We start from the raw sequence: 17,558 nt of genomic DNA, 5'->3' as shown, positions 1-17,558 counted from the left end.
CCCGTTGCACAACTGATTACGCGCTTTCTAACTGCCTCGTTACGGATTCGGCGACACCAACCCACACGAGCTTTGGTTTTGAGACAATGATTGTCGAACACCTGAAGACGTCTCAGGTGTTCACTTTGTACATCGGGCAAATCTCGAGTGGCATAGCAGATAGGCCCCAAAAGCATATTACAGCTGAATGATTATCTGCATATTACTAGCATTCCACTGGGAGATGACGACCACTCAGTTCGTTCTGTGTATTCTACTGGAGGATACCCGGCGACCTAGTGCTTACAACACAAGTCCTCATGGACCCAACCATTGTTGTTGGCTTCTAATTATCCATTTTGATTGTGAACATCTCGGAAGCACAATAATGCAACCGTCTTGAGTGTGTCGTAGGAATTTTGTACTATCCGTCTTCTGTACATCCATAATATAGCCAGCTGTATACCAGCTGTAGCAACCATCCAACCTGTTTCCGCCTTATCTCCTGGGTTTGAAGAGCCTTGCTTACGCAGTTCCTCATAGACAGTATTTCCAGAAACGTATATGTACATCTGTGCATCCAAGCATTCTATCCACCTGGAAAGCCAAGTGGGTTTTTCAGCCGGATGTAGGAACAGTCTACGGTTCGAACCCACGCCTAAATTCCTCACTGTTTACAGTCTAAGACAGCCTGACTTTTCAGTGTCACGGCATTCATGCATCCTACCGGACATGCACCAATCCTTACAGACACAAATAGGACAACTTACGCGTTTCGTTGGCCAGATTGCAGCACATGACTTACCGGGTGCATACCGGATTCCCCACCAAATGGATGGTGGCATTGTCGCGTGGTGAAACACGTGCAGGAAAGTCACCTGATCAACTTTCCCGCGCCACAAGAAAAACACAGTATCCAACATTTCGACAAATTTTGAAAAGTAGAACAAGTATCCAAAATACAGCAGGCTGTCCGTTTGTCTGTCGTTCGGATCCGGTTGAGTTTCACACCCCAGTCCGTAGCCCAACTTTGACACGGTCCCGAGCGTGCCAATGACCATATAGGCGGAGTACAGGACCATTATGAAATTGTACAGCACCATCAGGCATTTGACAAAACCCCAGGAGTTGGTCTGCATATCTTTGGTGGCGGCCGCCGTACTGGAATTTGTGCCCTTTTGCTGCACCTTGCAACGTTTTTTCAGCAACTCGTTTCGCCATGCGTACACACCCACCACATAAGCCAGGGAGATGAGGGCAGTGGGTGGCCATGATCCCATCAGTGGATAAGCATCCGTTCGTGGATCGGGATGAGGTGGGAGAACCGCACTAGCCAGACGCTCCCACATTTTCCCTTCAGGTGTTCCGATGGTAATCCTCCTGGAATCGATTGTGGATGGGTGTGCAAGCGACAACCAGCTCGGAGTGCAGCAAAAGCTGGGCGGCAAGCGCGTAAATGTGAGCGGAATGTGTGTCAACCCGGTGTGCTCATTACGATCGAACGGTGATTGGTCACATAAAGCAGCATTCTGATTGGTCACGCGTTAAATCCTGTGCCTATTGGTTACGACTTTGTTCCGGCCGGACTGAGGCCGGAACGGCTGCAGTTTTGGCGGATTCCAACCCGCAGACAGCGGTTGTACCTGTCACAGGCTACTGTGCGTGTTGTGCACCTGACAATGGCAATACTCGCCACGCAGCACTGGTGTGAACACGGGAGATGATATCTGGTACTGCAAATTCGTCAAGCTAGATAACATTCTGGTGAATTGTGTTCCACCAACTACACCAAAATGGGTCATTTGTTAGATTAAATCAATCGCTCCAACTCAGCGTACTGCACCACCGACTGAAACGGGTGAATGCAATTATCTCGTGCATCGTGTTTGAGTAGCTTGATTGGATTTGACTGACTGAACCTCATTGTGTTGCACAGTCGTTGAATAAAACACCTCGCACTGTCTGGTAGACGACTTTGAACCGATCTGCCAGTGCAGCGTTCCAAGATCCGCCCGGCTGTGATGACTTTTCATCACAGATGCAAGCAAGCTTAGTCTAATTCGTATGAATTAAACTTGTGCGCACTGGTCATACTAGGCTTCACCTGGCTGTAGTCAACTACGGTGCTTCTTCAACAAAGTGCTCTCTAGTGTCGATAGCCATACTGTGATGGCCATATAAAAACGAGGGCTATTTTATGCTATTTGTTTACAACAAAACGAACATGGAGTAGTTGATCTTCCTAGATGCCAAAATACCTGATACTTTGTAGGGATCTTGCGAATTTACTTCCTGACGGCAGTCCCAGATGGATGCTCTTTCCGCCGTGAGGAAATATACGCTGGTTTCAGAACTAACTAAGTTGCGAAGCTTTTGGGGGTCTTGCAGAGACAAAAACCACTCTGAAGTGAACAAACTGGGGCTTGCGGTTGCATTGACGTAACGGTAAGCGAACCCGACCAGGCCGAGTTCACGGTATGAATTTGACAAAAACATGGTGAGGAAATTTTTCAGAAAAGAACTGGGTAAGCTCAAGAATAAGGTGATCTTAAAGGAGACGAGTCTCCCTCCCATACTGTACTATGCACCAAGCTACTTTGCTCTTCAGCAATAAACTGGCGTTTGTTACCTTCGAGTGCATCTATTTGCCTGCACACTCTAAACAGGGGAATCGTTCAAAACCTAAAAATAGTTTATCAGAGGCGGCTGATGTCAACCTAATCAATTCAAGTGCGAAGCAGCTTCAACCCAAATTTATCTTTAAACCCGCTAATTTGTGGAACAGAAAGGCAGATAAAATCGGTTGTGGGTTGTCAAATAGTGGCCTTATGAGTAGTATGTTACGCCTAGGTAATGTACTGCAGTATCTTAAATATCGCGCCAATTGAAACATGGGGCAGCCTTGCCTGGCGAATTCAGTTAGAGTGGGAGATCAAAGGAAGAGATTCAGCTCGATTCGGTTCAGGCTTCTGTTAAAACCAAATTAGAGTGTAAATGACGGCATTTGACAAATTCTAACTAATTTGGGTTCAAGTAGGACATAAGCTTGCCGGAAACTCGGGGACTTTGCGCACATGAATAGACCCAAGAATAATGGAAGAAACCGATCTTGGGCTGTTGAAGGCATTCAACCATCAGTGTAAGGATGCGGAACGTCTGGAACTATCCACTTAGTACGACAATTAACAGATGCTTTCAGCAAATATGAATTCGGAAAACTGGCTAGGCACAGCAGATCTACCACCACCTTGCTGAGCTTTCAAAAACAGTGTAGAGGACTATGACGAACATGTTGTAGCATTTACTTCTGCGCTGCAAGGTCAGTCATCCCACTGTTCGCCTGATTTTTCAGTGTGGGGTTGCTCGGCACCGAAAAGCTGATGTTTCTCATTACTAAGACATTCACATTGCGCCAAAGAGCGAATGAGGCTCGCGATCGCGTGGTTAGTTGGATAAAGCCAAATATCGAGCGTATTGCAGCTCATTTGATGTCTGTCTGACGTGGACAAATGAAATGCCTTTGCTCGTGCGTAGAACGACTGAAACCTTCGGAGAGGAGCGTTTGTGTGTGTATGGGGGGGGGGGGGAGCTGTCGATGCAACTGGAATCCAACACGGAATTTGACCCATTTTTTCTGCTGTGTGCTTAGATGTGTTGTTACTGCTTTTGCACATGACGTAGACATTTTTTTAAACACTTAACCATTCGACCACGAGCGGCTGATCAGCAGTGTGATTAACTCGCAACTAGACAGGATATAGCGCCGCTCATCCTTCAATCACGGGATCCACATCACGTGGTCACACGTGTTGACTGGCTCCTCGAGCAACGACTTCTCAGAGGAGTTAATCACTGCTGATCAGCCGCTCGTGGCCGAATGGTTAAGTGTTCAAACTACTAGCCAGGAGGTCGCGGGTTCGAGACTCTCCGGAGTTTCGTGAGATGCGCACTGCTGATGATTCCCAATAAGGATGAAACAGCTGTACAGTGCTTCTCGGCTTTTCAGCGTAGATTGGTTTCACTTACAGGACGAAATCTCAACAAAAATCTCAAATCTCCTCACACCATCAACAGTTTTCTTACATTTGAGTCCACCGCACATTAACATTCACTCACACACTTGCATACACAACAAACACACACACGCACGCACGCTCAGACGGACGGGCTGACGGACAGATCAACCAGCATGCCTAGTCTGAACAATGCTTGATGATTACTCACTTTTGGAGTCAAGCTTACATCGATTGTTTGGTTCAATTCCACATTATTGATTGCCACCGGCTGTACGGACGTCTTGTCGTTTGTTGCGAGCACAAAAACCTGTTGTGGCACAACAGATGGCCGAGCAAACAAACTGTGGAAAGCAGAATTCAGGAGCAAGATATGCAGATGGAACGTATCACGGGGCACTGACAGTGTGTGTATCTATTCTCAATGTCAACATAATTTCACCACCACTATAGTGATCTAGTTAGCACACAAGACTGCGAGTTAGACATCAAAGCAGCCAGGGAATTCAATCTGAGTTCGAATCACGGTAAGTGAGTATAGACAACAAGATATCGTTCAACTAAGTGAAAAGACTGGACTTGTGGACTTTTTTATTGCGATTTACTAGTGTGACGCGAAATGGCGTAAAGCAAAAAACCGACGTGATTAGAATATGGGATCTGTTCACTGTGCCTCCATCTTGTAGGTGATACTCTCGAAATGACTCGTCCATATACTGCTAAAGATAACACTAACTGGGACTTATCCATTTCACTCTAAGAGAAGTCATTACGTCAGCTTTGGAGCCGTACGCGTCTGAACTTTTTTATACTTGCTGAGCTAGTATTGCCTGGGGGTGGTGATCAGAACTACAGGGAGGATAGCCGAAGCTTTAACAAGACAGGTCACGCCGTTGAAGAGTATTTTAAACGATCGCCGTAATCACGATTCACTTGAGTCTCCCTTCAAAGCCAAATTAGCTCGCAAATGAGTGTAATTTGACAGTTGAACAAAAGTTTGATAGAAACTTGGGGACTGCATTTACATGACTAGCTACCAGTAAGGTGAAATCGTTCGTGGGTTTTCTTTCATCGTTTGAGTAGTATGTCACGTCTAGACTATGATATCTCGAAAGTTGTGCCAACTGAAACACGAGGAAGCCTGATGCAGCACATTCAGCTAAAGAATAACATCGTAAACGAGACATTCAGCTCGGTGTCAGTTGAGTCACCTGTGGAAACCAAATTGGTATGCAAATAAGTGTATTTGTCCACAGATGAGTTGTTTCAAAACTTTCGCTTCTTTTGAAAATGCAAGTTTTTTTCGTCAACTTGTTCATTCCAGTGTTTTTGTAAAAATATTCTCCGTACCTGTCCCACCAATTTATCTCCTGTTTACACATTGACAGACCGAGCTCAAAACCGTTTTTCTTACCTGATTGAAGAAATACATCCAGTAACTGTAGATTATGTATCTTTGATAGGACTCATGCGCTTAAGGCCAAATTTTTGCGAACCGATAGTGTACGACTTTCATCGAGAGTCTTCCTGCTTTTCTGATGTCGGCCTCCTGGATCCAAGGGCGCCTTTTCGGCCTAGCCCCTGCTTGCGGGTTACAGGCTGCGTGACGATGAATTACGAATAGTTATTTATTTTGTACTACTACTACTAATAATAAATCGATTTCGTGACTCAGTCTAGTTAGAGGAGGACGGAGTTGTGATAAAGACATCGTATAATGGGCCGGTTGTGTGTCGGCACTTCGCAGATGCCATGTTGGCAGGTTGTTCGCGTTTCACCCCTACCTCCAGATAATATCAGTAGCATACCAGTGCACGACTGCAAACCAGACAAGAACGTCGTGATTAACGTCATGGCAACCAGACAGAGAACAATACCTGTTCGTTCTCGCTAACGGGCCTGTCCACACCGTCTAACTAGGACGCAAGCGCTGACCAAAAATCAGGTCATGACGTCGGGGACGGAAGCAAAGCCAAAGATAGGCTAGCAAAAGCCGGCTGACCATTAGTTGAATATCGATCTAGACAAACATATTGATCACAGTTCAGTAGAGGTTTGGTCCGGTTACGAAAACAATAGAGGATCCATTAGCCGACGGCACATAATTTGGTGTTTCATGGAAATCGGTCGTACAGTACTTTTGGAATAGCGAACTTTCCAAACAGGAGATTAGTTCATTCTAAACACACTCTCTTCTCGTATTGTGGAAAGACTGACCGTTTACGGGCATGACATGAACAGCCTCGAAAATGGATTCGGAAGCCACTTGGAAGTTTAGCCTATTGTCCTGTTGTTGGCAGAGTGTCAGAAGAACCCCTTCGTTTCAGTGTTTCCGGTGGAGTGTTCGAACGTAAGTCCACTTCGGTCAGTTACCGCGAACACCGAGACAACGTCAGGTTACCAAAGCCTTCGTTAGAATAGAAAAAAAATGCGAATAGGTCTGTCCGACCAGTCAACACTGGTTAACAATTAGATAATATTGTAGCCTTATATTTGGATGCCCTGGGTTCGAGCCTTGAAAGGGAAGTTCTGTTTACCTGAAAAACTAATATATTTAGTATTTTCGCGTATTCAACCCCTTGTTGATCAAAACGAGCAACCGGCAACGGAAGTTGCCGTTGCTCGATTGAAAAGAACTCTATAAGGGGTAGGCTAGTAGGCTACACACCGATTTTCAAACCTTGGATCAGCAACATCCAAGGCAAGCAGATGACTGAATCCTCCACATTAGAAAAGGGTTTTATCATGAGCAAATTTGAACTTTCCACTAGAGACTTCTCTCTGCAAGTGCAGTCAGTCTATTCGGAATGACTGAGAAGCACTGTCGGGCTGTTCCATCCTTACTGGAAATCATCAGCAGTGCGCGAGTTCCCGGTGGACCACGAAAATTGGTAACTACACTCGTCTGTCTGCCAGTGTGGTCTTCACGGGAGAAACACTTAAATCCCAGCTGAATCTCTCGTTTACGGTGTTCTACTTTGGATCGGCGAATTACTGGGTTCTAGTTTTTGGACGTGCGAGATGAGCATGGATAAAGGAACATAGAATGTCGATATGTGACCAGCGCGAGTCGTAGTACTAATTGTCAGCCTTGATATAACTTAACCTTTTGTATTTACTCGGTCAGTACCTTAAAAGTTCATAGTTTTGAAACTGGGTATTGGACAACCTGTCTTTGATAAACTACTCTGCCAGTAAAGAAATCAACACTGACCTTAAAATAAGTCCATATTGCTGCAGAAGTGCGTCTTGTTTAAACCACTGTTTTGTGACAATAAGAGCGTAGTCCGTCAGATGTATTTGCTACCGATGTGACCTACCAGTATTCTTACGGTTTGCGAGACGCCTATGTGGGCGGAGCAGACCGATGTTATCAGAGCCGGAGGCTGGACACACCATGCTACTTCAAAAGGCCGAAGTCCAAACAGTGGCCCAGGATATCCAAACATGTACTGCAAACAAGCCGGCAGAGGGATCAAGAAGCCCGCTTGATGTGGCGTTGTATAACCGGAAGTTAATGAGTTACGGATCAGGAATCACCGGCCAGTGGTGTGTGCGGTGAGTTTAAGAGGGAAACACTCGACTTCCGCGGTTTAAGTTACGCGGCTTTACCTATCCAAACTTCTTGCTGATACGTTCCTGTATAGAATCAGCATGGAGACAGGGAATGATAGCATTCAGAGATGCCAGAGGAATACACTCATTTGCATACCAATTCGGTTTCAACTGGAGACTTAACTGTAACCCATCTTACTCTCGTTCATTATGCTCTTGATGAACCTTCAACAGCCTCACGACTAGTGCTTCACGTCATCACGTGTACTAGTGCGAAGGATAAAAATATTTGATATCTCAAACTACTCGTCCGACAAAAGTAGCCAAAATTAAAAGTAAGTTTTGTCAAGTGGATACTAGTGGAACCAAGGTTTTCGGCCGGAAAAATAATCACAGCAAACCGAAATTCATAAGATTTTGTTTTTCAATCACTATGAAATTGCACATCAGGTCGAAAAATGGTCATGACCATTAAATCAAAGTGTTGTCAACATCATACGACAAAATTGCGCTACACGGGATCGCTTAAACTTCCATTTAAGAGGAAGGTTTCTTCACAATGAAAAATGAGGAATTATCGAAATTTCTCCCTTCTTTGAGGCTTTCCATAAGCCGAGGTTGTTGTACTCCTTGTGAGAAGTTCGTACGCAGTATTACTGAAGTCCGCATGCTGAGTTGCTCGGGAGTATCAATACCGGTGGGCTGTCAGCCGATTACCTGAACCTGACTTGACTGTAAACGAGTTGAAATTCTAATCTTCGGTCACTAGATATCAGGTCGACAGCGCTTGCATAGTTCAACTTCGCTCTTCATTTTAGCGCGACCAGGTAAACCGAACTTCCCTCGTGCAATGTTGCTCAATCGATTGAGTCCTTTAATTTACATCCATAAAGACTCGACGGCTACCTGGGAGCCACCCTGAATTTATTGATCGGTCACGTCGCGCCCCAGTTCTATACGCAATAAGCTTAGAATAAAGCCAGATCACGGTATTTTCAGGGAAAGAAAAAGAATTTCACTATGTCCGCGTCTGCTTGGGTTCCTTCAGGCAAGCCAGCGAGCCATGTCGGAAGCAACAAAAACATGTTATGCTTGTGCTACTCAGTTCGTTTATAAGTAGTAAGGTGTACGCACATGCGTACCTAGAGATTTAACGCTGTGAAAAAACGGGCCTCAAAAGAAAGGTTAAGGCATATTTGTAATGTACTTCTCATAAGGTTGCTGAAAATCCATCGACAGCCCACGACCGGTTTCGCCCTTCTTGGGGCTCATCAGGTAGGCGCAGTCCCCGAGTTTCCGTCAACCTTATGTTCCACTTGAAGGTTGAGGCTGTTATTTACTAGGTTGTACACAGCTCTGTTTACCGACACGACGAAACCTGAGATGAGTCGGACAGTATACCGCGTGAACTAGGCTGGTTCCATCGACTGCCACAGGACAACAATTTCAGGTTCATTGCAGTTGGAACATAGAGTTCACACAGGTGACTGATGTTCTTAAGAAACAATTATGTGACCCCCTGCTTTCTGTGACAAAGCAGGCTGATGAATGGGATCCGTAGGTCATCTGTGTCAACAAATGCGTGGCTAAGGCTGAGGCAATATGTTCCCAAAACGGATGGATCAAATATGTCGGTCTAATCTGGCAAGCTGTTGTTCACGTTTTCTTGTCTAAGCGGAAACATGGAGATATCCAGGGAGAACAAAATGGGGCGGTTTTCCCGAGGAATTGTGACAACTTCGTTGAACCCGAATTGAGTGGATTAGGGGTTGGGAAAAAGAATACGGTGATCCGTCCTCCAGAAGAGGGTGTACCCTCGAGATCGTGCATTTCTGCAGAGCGCTGTCTGTTGAGGTGTGCTTCTTTTGCAGCATTTTCATGTTCAGCTAAGGACGATAGCAACTAGTATGATGGAAATTACGTAACAGATTCGTTCTCATAGGGGTCTGATGTTCTGACAAAGAATTATGTGACCCAAACATGCTGAGCCCCTGCCTCCCGTGGCAAAGTAGGTTAATGAATAGGAATAAAAACGGTCGAGTGCCCTGTGAACCGCTATCCCATTGGACGAATTTGACGCTACTTACATCTGATCCTTGTTAAACAGTCAAAACACTCGATGAAACAAAAAGTGCAAAGTACAACGTACACTTTTGCTTGATTGGTCGAAATCTCGATGAGGCTACTCCTCGCTTCTCTGGGACGACCCGGTTACCTTCAAATGAGGTTGGTGTCGACTCAACCGTGTCCAAGTGAAGGTACTACCCATTCAGTCGAGCTTCCCCGTGTGCTGTCGCTGCTAGTTGTCGACTGAAAACTCTTCGATGACCCAATGTCAGCTTCGCAGTTCTTCAGAATCATCAAGTAGGCTTGGTTCCGAGTATCCAGCAACTTTGCTTTCTAACTGAATACCAAGCCATGCACAGTTGGTGGACTACACCCACTGGTGAACTACGTTGGTGTTTACGGGGCCTGAGTTTTTCGTTTATGATATTCCTCAAATATTCCGCACATATCTCGGTGGGACACCCGAAACGACAAAACCGGCTATCCGGTGTCAGAGTTTTCAGTAACCTTATAAGTAGTTTGTCACATCTAGACCTAGTCACTTTTCGAATCCTACCCAACTTCCTACGTTTCTAACCAAACTGTTTCGGCCATTGATCTCCAAGTTCAGAAATTCCTGGCGTTTCTAACTCAAGTGCGCTGTCGGTTTGTAACCATTAGACCCTAGACGAGCATGATGCGGCAGACAACAGTGTGCGCATACTCACGACGTGATTGCTTCACGCTGTTGTTAAGGTCGACGTTCTGCTGCTGACTCAGTTGTCTCAAGGATGAATCGTGCAATCAATCATAACTCGGAACAAAGCAGGGTCAGCGACATTACGTCGAAAATTGGGCGTTGTGTGGGTTGAAAGATGAGTTGGAACGTACAACTTTCTCTGGCCCCATGTATATGGTTCCACTTATACAACTCAGTGACCGTCGAATTCGTGAAGGAAAGTTTACTTTCGCTTATTCGTCAGTTTTTGCAAACTACCTAGTTTACAAGCACGCGCATGAAGTCGGAGAAGTGGTGGAAATCTAATAAAGAAAAAAATACTTTGGGGACATACCGGTCGGACGACTAAGAATGGCAAGAACTACCACACTGTACTTCGAGCCTGAGTCTCGCAAGTGAGTGTATTTAAGTGCTTTGGACCGAAACTCGCCCACTTTCGTCCAGCTGCGGCACCTTTTTGGTACCTAACTGCCATGCCACGCCAGGTTGCCCAAGCCTAGACAGGGGAAGTCGAGATGCAGAGTTCGGGTTCGAACCAGGGGCCTTCCATGCAGTGAATTCGCACTCCAACCACTGGTTAATCTCACCCCGTTGCTCACTTTACTTTGGGACCAAACACTGCTATGCTGACGCAGATTAATGCCTTCCTCTCTCCCCCTAAAAAAGACACAGTAAGGACTACAGTGTCTGCAAAAGGGGGTGGCTTTTAGTCAACAAAGGTTTATAGTGGAAATCGCTTTCCTGAGAACGCCACCAAATAACAGAAGCGAAAGATGACCCAGAAGTAACTGACACTTGTTCAGTAAAGGTAGACGCTCTCTTCTGTGAGAGCGGCCACGCAACACCGTCTTACTAATACGGTTAATCTAAATAAAGTGGGCGTTTTTTCGGCTGGTTCGTCACGAAGTCTTGTGGTCCGAACACCTTGAGTAACTGAATCAAATCCGAAGGTGGGTCGGATAAACATAAGTAAATTTTACTCCATTGTATTTTCTAATCAATTTTTATCGCTTCGGCGGAATGAAAATTGTCAATCGGGCACTCAGATGACTTGAAATGTTTTGATTACCAGGGATGCATTACGTACTGCTGTGAGGACAGCCTCCCTGTTGTTGACACTAACCAAACAAGGGCTTCCGAACAGTGGCGGTTGCAGATCGTCTGTCGTGGACACTGGTCGGCTGAGAAGTACATTGAAAAATATTTCCTGGCACGTTACACTGTTTCCATACAGTGGGGAATGAAGACAGTGATTGTGTACCGGATGCATCGAAACTGATCACGAGGTGGAGTACAGTAGATAGTAAACAACTAGCTTGTCTAGACGGAACACACTACTCATAAGATTACTGAAAACAGTTCAGCACCCCAAGAACAATTTTATTTGCCCTTCTTGGGACGAATCAGGTAGACACAGTCTCCGAATTTCCCTCAAACTTATGTTCTAAGACTAAGCCTATCTACATTCGGGGTGTTCCCACCTGATTGTAGTATCTGAATGAGGGGACTTAAGACGGAAACAAGTACAGCCTGATTATATAAGTATGAACAGGCGTATTGCATCACAGGGCGCCCTCAACATACTACTGCCTTCTCCAATTAACGAAAGAGAAGTATCTATTGCTCTTCAGAGTTCTGTCAGTCAATACCCATTGATCTAGTACCAGTAGATGACTTTTTTGCAACTACAATGGTCCTTATTATACAGAGTGTGTGCGTTGATGTGGGATTGTTTCACCAACCCGTCTGTTAAGCTTAATGTGGGTAGTAAAAATGAGTCTGACAAAAAAGACCCTTAGGGATACTTAGTTGTCTGGTTTCTACAACTAACAGGATTGCAGAGCGAGATTCAGGTTTGAAAATTTTCCGGAGTAGAATGTCACATTAAAGTGTATCCCAATCGATGCGTGACTGAGTGACAATCATAAAATGTTGGAATTAGTCTTGGGAAGTGGATTTCTGGAAAGCTAGGCGAGAAGTTTCAGTGAAGGGACTACCCAGAGTACGTATCAAGGGATACGAATTCTAAGTCGGTTAACGGGCTCTTGTTCCAGAGCTCCCATAGAAACTTCTATGGACAATTTATTTCACATGCATACATGCTCGGCAATGGTCAAGTATGACTGCAAAATTTTCATCACCAGTGCGTTGTTTGGAGTTGTGTTGAAGAGTATAGATAGGTCGGTTGGTTGTTGACCAGTTGGTTGTTGATCGGATTACCAAGCTTGGCAACTGACTTGTGAGCGTTTCGTCACCATACGAGGAGACATCATCAGTGGTGGGTACCTCCTGTTTGCCTGCGTGCGTTTATATAGCACTTGAAGGCCATCTGTTATCTCTTGATGTGATTGGCCGATTGGATGACAGTGTTTTTCGCGAATCTATTGGTCCGGTTGTGATCTTCGTTGCGTTGTGGTTTGCGTTCCTCCGAGTCGATTGGTCGGTTGCTGTGCTTTGAGAGGTCAGGGTCAGAGGGGAGGCCAAACTCAAAGATCAGGTGGTCACAGACCAGACTGGATACAGGATAACAGAGCAACCAACAAAGCAGCAGCCCGACCGATCAGCCAGGCGTAATCGAAGATCAGCCCAGACTAGCAGCACTTATTATGGCACACACGAAACACTACTCCGCGCGCAACTACTGATCCACCTCTACGCTCCCCAACAACGTACCGATGACGATTGGGTATGAAAGGTTTGCAGTCAAATTGTCCATCTACGCTATCTGAACTGCCAACATTCTCCTCGGTCAAGTTCTTTCTGCACGAAGTACAGATGAATCACTCTAATCTCTATGTAGTAAAGCAACTTTCATGGCCAAGGTTTGGTGTCCGAACTAGGTGCCAAACGTCCTTGAACTAAGCGACACCAGCCTTCACTTTGTACCAAGAAACACTAGCAGTGGAAGTTCAAGATGACTCGGTGATCTTCAGTGAGCAAAGGCCAGGCTTCACTGCTGTGAAGCAACACTAAACGCAATGTTGTGCTGTAAATCCTACCTTTCACCAACAGGCAGTCACATTAGTCCTGAAGTCGAGTATGACAGGTTTGTCATACTTGTCGGAAATGCTGCCATCCATCAGAAATCATACTTCTGAGCTCGAGATGAGTCATTGGGTAGGGCGCGAACTTACTGGCCGGAAGGCTCGTGGTTCGAACTCAACCTCAGCATCTCGACTGCTTCTAACTGTACTCGGGCAACCCGACAGTATCTCACCCCTGGAGCCTGTCTCCAGTGGCATGGCAGCTAGACACCAGAAACACTTATATTAGCATAATAGTATGTAAGTATTACCGTCATACCTGTATGCGTATGAAACGGGCTTGAACGGGGATTTGGAAATATTTCCAAACAGTTACATTACTCGACATCTCAAAGAAGGCCTTTTACGACCTTCTCAAACCAAATAAGCTGCAAATCGTTCCAAACCGGATTACTGAGAGCGTTCTTGTCGTCAAGTCTAAAGTAGAAATTCGCTCACTGCTCTGACGAGCGTAGTTCGTTAGCCGATCGAGGAGGGATACGAGTGGATATCGTATCAGCTTCGCTGCTGAAGTGATTCAGTGAGTATATCCATTACCTTACCATAGTTTTATGCTCCCAGGGTGTATTTAAAAAAAAATCACTCGCTGAGATACGTGTAGCCATCGGCTTTCTATGACAGATAAGTGACAATTGTCCCCAAAATCGATCGATTCCTTTCAACAGGAGTTCTGACAATTGTAGATGGATTCAATTGACACAGCTTTCACACTTGGCAACGCAAGTACTCACACGGTATCACTCTGACTTTGTGTTGTGCTGTTAGCTTAACTGGCATAGCACAGTAACGCGGTGCGTCTAGAGAGCTCACGGTGAGCTGGAACGATCGATTGTGGCATATTCTCCAGGCCGGTAATTTTTCCGAAGTACAAAGGTGATGGACGGCCTTCAGTAATCGATTAAATCGTACGATCAGGTATTTTTTTGAAACCCTGTGGGCACATACAAGTCATCTTGATGTACACACCAGTGATGAAAAGTCTATGTGCATTTTTGGTGTGCATGAAAATGTGAGACTTATGCACCGATGCAATCCGGAACTTGGGTCACGTCCCTACTCTACGATGCATCATATCCGTCTGTGAAAAGAGCAGATTGTGCGACGGGCCGGTGTTGCGCACACCCTCTGAGCAGGTGTGCAGCTGCATTCCATTCACGGCAAAATTTTTGCCAAAAACGGTCAAATCGATCGTTAAATAATGCGCCCTGACTTTGAAAAAATCGCCAACAAAACTGCTTGTCCACATGCGCACATAAACCGATCTGGTAGTTCGCTATATTCGAGAAAAACAAACGCACATTGCCGTCTTCTGGAAAGTGAAAGCTACATGACAACGTAAGCGACGATTTAAATCACTTTCTTGCTACCAGCTTTCATCCTCTTTGCTTAAATGAACAGTTGAGGCCACTGTTTCCACTACACTGGCACTCTGACTCGCACACGCCCAATTCTGTTCTACTTGCAGCAACGTTCTTTTTCGAATAGCTTGTCAGACGTGTACGACAATAGCCACATACATACTCTGTTATGCCTTGTAGCGAAAAACAACAAAAAGTGTTGAAGAGGTGGCGTAATGGATCAATAACTGGCGGACCAGTTTTGGCGTTATACGCGTGACGGAGGGCTTTGGCAATATTGGATTTTTATGAACTTGGTTCGTCCTGAGATCAATTGCACGTACTCAGAAGAACAGTCGAGGCAAACCGGAGACCGGTGGTGATGATAATAGTTATCTTTTGTCGTCATTGAGCAGTGGCCAGTCTTCATTATGGTAAAGCAACACTGAACGCACTGTCACATTGTAGACAGGCTGTCACATGGGACCTGAAGGAAAGTATGACAGGCTTCTCCCACTTGTCAGTAATGCTCCCATCCATCGTGAACTATCTACGACAAGCAAGAGATAACCTCAGTGATCATGGCGTGAACTTACTAATCGGAAGGTCTGTAGTCCGAACCCAACACTGGCACCTTGACTATTTCTGTCTTGGCTTGGGTAACCTGACAATACCTCAGCCCTCGTACAGTGGCGTAGCAGCTGGATGCGGAAGTGGTGTGACACTTGAACGATTGTACTCATTTTTATATCTACCCGGATAAGTAAGTCTGTCTACTGTCCCTAGCGGTTCAAATAGCATGACCAGCTTTGTGTGTGAATTCACCCAAACCTGCAACAGCAGTTTGCACTCTCAACTAGGTGTCCGATTCACCAAATGGAATGATGAATTCTCGAAAGTGCTCCGTTGACAATGCCACCTCTGAGGGGATTTTTTGGAGCGTGTGCAGAGCTAATGAGTACATTTTGGATTTGGGGCCGTTGACGGCCAGTTTGACTGCTCACGGGAATTCAGTTAAACACAGTGGTGACCTTCTATCCCATACCCAATGTAATAACCACACTTCTGAGATCACGAGGCTCGAGATAACTCAGCGATTAAGGTTTGAATTTACTAACTGGTCCCTGGTTCGAACCAGACCCCGGGATCTCACGTGCCCCTGTCTAGGCTTGGAGAATTTGGCATTTTCTCAGCCCTCATGCTTCTCTCGGATGGCAATAAACATAGGAACCGAAAAGGTGTTACTACCAAACGAGTAGTATTATACTACTCTGCTCAGCATATTTATTCGAAAGCATCGTGAACAAGGGAGATTCCCGTTAGCACACACAGAGCTCTGTGTGTCTTTTACTTAGTGTTTCAACAACTGTAACTCTGGAAGCACTGTTCTCGGTTAACCAAAGTTTTTTTCACGGAGGTCAGCTCTTCCACTATATCTAGCTAAATCCAAAGTACACCTGTCCAATAATAAGCTTGTTAGCCAGTCTGAGAAAGGAATGCCAAAGTAATCGGAATATCCTTTTGTTTTTTTGACGTGTACCAAGTATGTTTATCAGTCTAAAGTGTTGTGACTTGAAAAATGGGATCAAACCGAATGACCGAGTTTGTGTATAAGTGAGGTAAAAGTTGGGAGAGATGGTCCAAGTGGTTAGAGCGCGAATTTACTGTCAGGAAGGTCCGTGGTTCGAACCCGACCTGTGCCTGTCGACTTCCCTGTCTAGCCTAAGGCAACCCGGCAGTATCTCAGCCCTCGTGCTTCCTTCGGGTGGCATGGAAGTAAGGCACCGAAAGGGTGCTACAGCTGGACGAGGTAAGAGAATAACGATGTAGGTTTGCAGTCGAGTGAGACTGTATATCATTCCAAACCTGTCTACAAACAGTATAAAATACCCAAAAGGAAACCAGACGCGCTTCCTTATCAGATCAACTTTGCAGTCCCTTCACTTGCTCTTCCGCTGACAGTCCTGCCAGATGCTACGTAAGACCAGATGGCAACAGAACGGCTTGTGAGAGTTTTTTACTCTCTATTGAGATTAGATCATTCTCACTCACGATGTACTTACATCAATATTATGCTCACATTGACTAACGCAGTTAACTTATGAGAATGGTCGATCGAAGAGCGTTTGTCTATATGGCTTCGAAAGAAAACAGGACGAACGCAGTAAGAGTTTAGGACGTCTTCGATTCCAAAGTCCAGTCACGATCAAATTGAATAAGACACGTATTTGCACACATGTGCCCACATGTTCTCACGCCACTTAGTCAGCTGCGCCCGTTTGTCTTAAATTTTGTAAAAACAGGTCAACAGGTTGGCTTGTTAGAAGCCGGGTGATTTGTATCGCTAATCCAGAAAAAGGCGCGAAACCTACCGGTGAAAGGTCACTGGATTTAGACCACGCATATTAGTTACTGAAAAAACAAGGATACAGTCCAATGTGTTTAAATATTGATGACTCAGGTTATTGACTAGGACGGAAAAAATGATTCAGCTGTAGCACCCTTTTGATGCCTAACCGCCACGCCATCCGAAGAAAGGACGAGGGCTGGGATACTGCCAGTTTGCCTAGGCCTAGACAGGAGAAATTGAAATGCAGAGGTCGGGTTCGAACCACGGACCTTCTAGGTCAGTGAATTCGCGCCCCAGGCACTGTGCTATCTCGCCCCCAGGGTTATTGACTGCTTGTTAGGTGACAGCTGATCTGCTCGCCGGGCTTGGCGACTGGCTCGTGAGGTGAAGAAATGTCTGTAGACCAATTACGAACAGATCAACTGCCACCTGATCAACAAATTCATGTGGTGACAATTTCTAAGGGACCACAAAAAGATTCTTGTTTGAACACAG

At 45.4% G+C, this 17,558-nt stretch overlaps 2 protein-coding genes across 2 annotated transcripts in view; both read right to left on the bottom strand.

The window, feature by feature from the left end:
• Window positions 1-1,328, bottom strand: part of T265_08976 (hypothetical protein) — a gene marked incomplete at both ends in the record, with an annotated part of 6,706 nt that extends 5,378 nt beyond the window's left edge. The window contains one exon of the mRNA XM_009174923.1: window positions 785-1,328. Coding sequence (XP_009173187.1) covers window positions 785-1,328 — 544 coding nt within the window. The remainder of the gene's footprint in view (window positions 1-784) is intronic.
• A 571-nt stretch (window positions 1,329-1,899) lies between these two features.
• The window catches only part of T265_08975 (hypothetical protein), a gene marked incomplete at both ends in the record, with an annotated part of 22,196 nt that continues 6,537 nt past the window's right edge, over window positions 1,900-17,558 (bottom strand). Inside the window, 3 exons of the mRNA XM_009174922.1 lie at window positions 1,900-2,034; window positions 4,204-4,336; window positions 17,086-17,125. Of these exons, the coding sequence (XP_009173186.1) occupies window positions 1,900-2,034; window positions 4,204-4,336; window positions 17,086-17,125 (308 nt within the window). The remainder of the gene's footprint in view (window positions 2,035-4,203; window positions 4,337-17,085; window positions 17,126-17,558) is intronic.

Source organism: Opisthorchis viverrini (genome assembly GCF_000715545.1).
Source record: "Opisthorchis viverrini unplaced genomic scaffold opera_v5_245, whole genome shotgun sequence".
In the NCBI taxonomy this organism is placed as follows: domain Eukaryota; kingdom Metazoa; phylum Platyhelminthes; class Trematoda; order Opisthorchiida; family Opisthorchiidae; genus Opisthorchis; species Opisthorchis viverrini.
The sequence above is the reverse complement of the archived record's forward strand: the minus strand, read 5'-3'. Positions and strand labels throughout refer to the sequence as shown.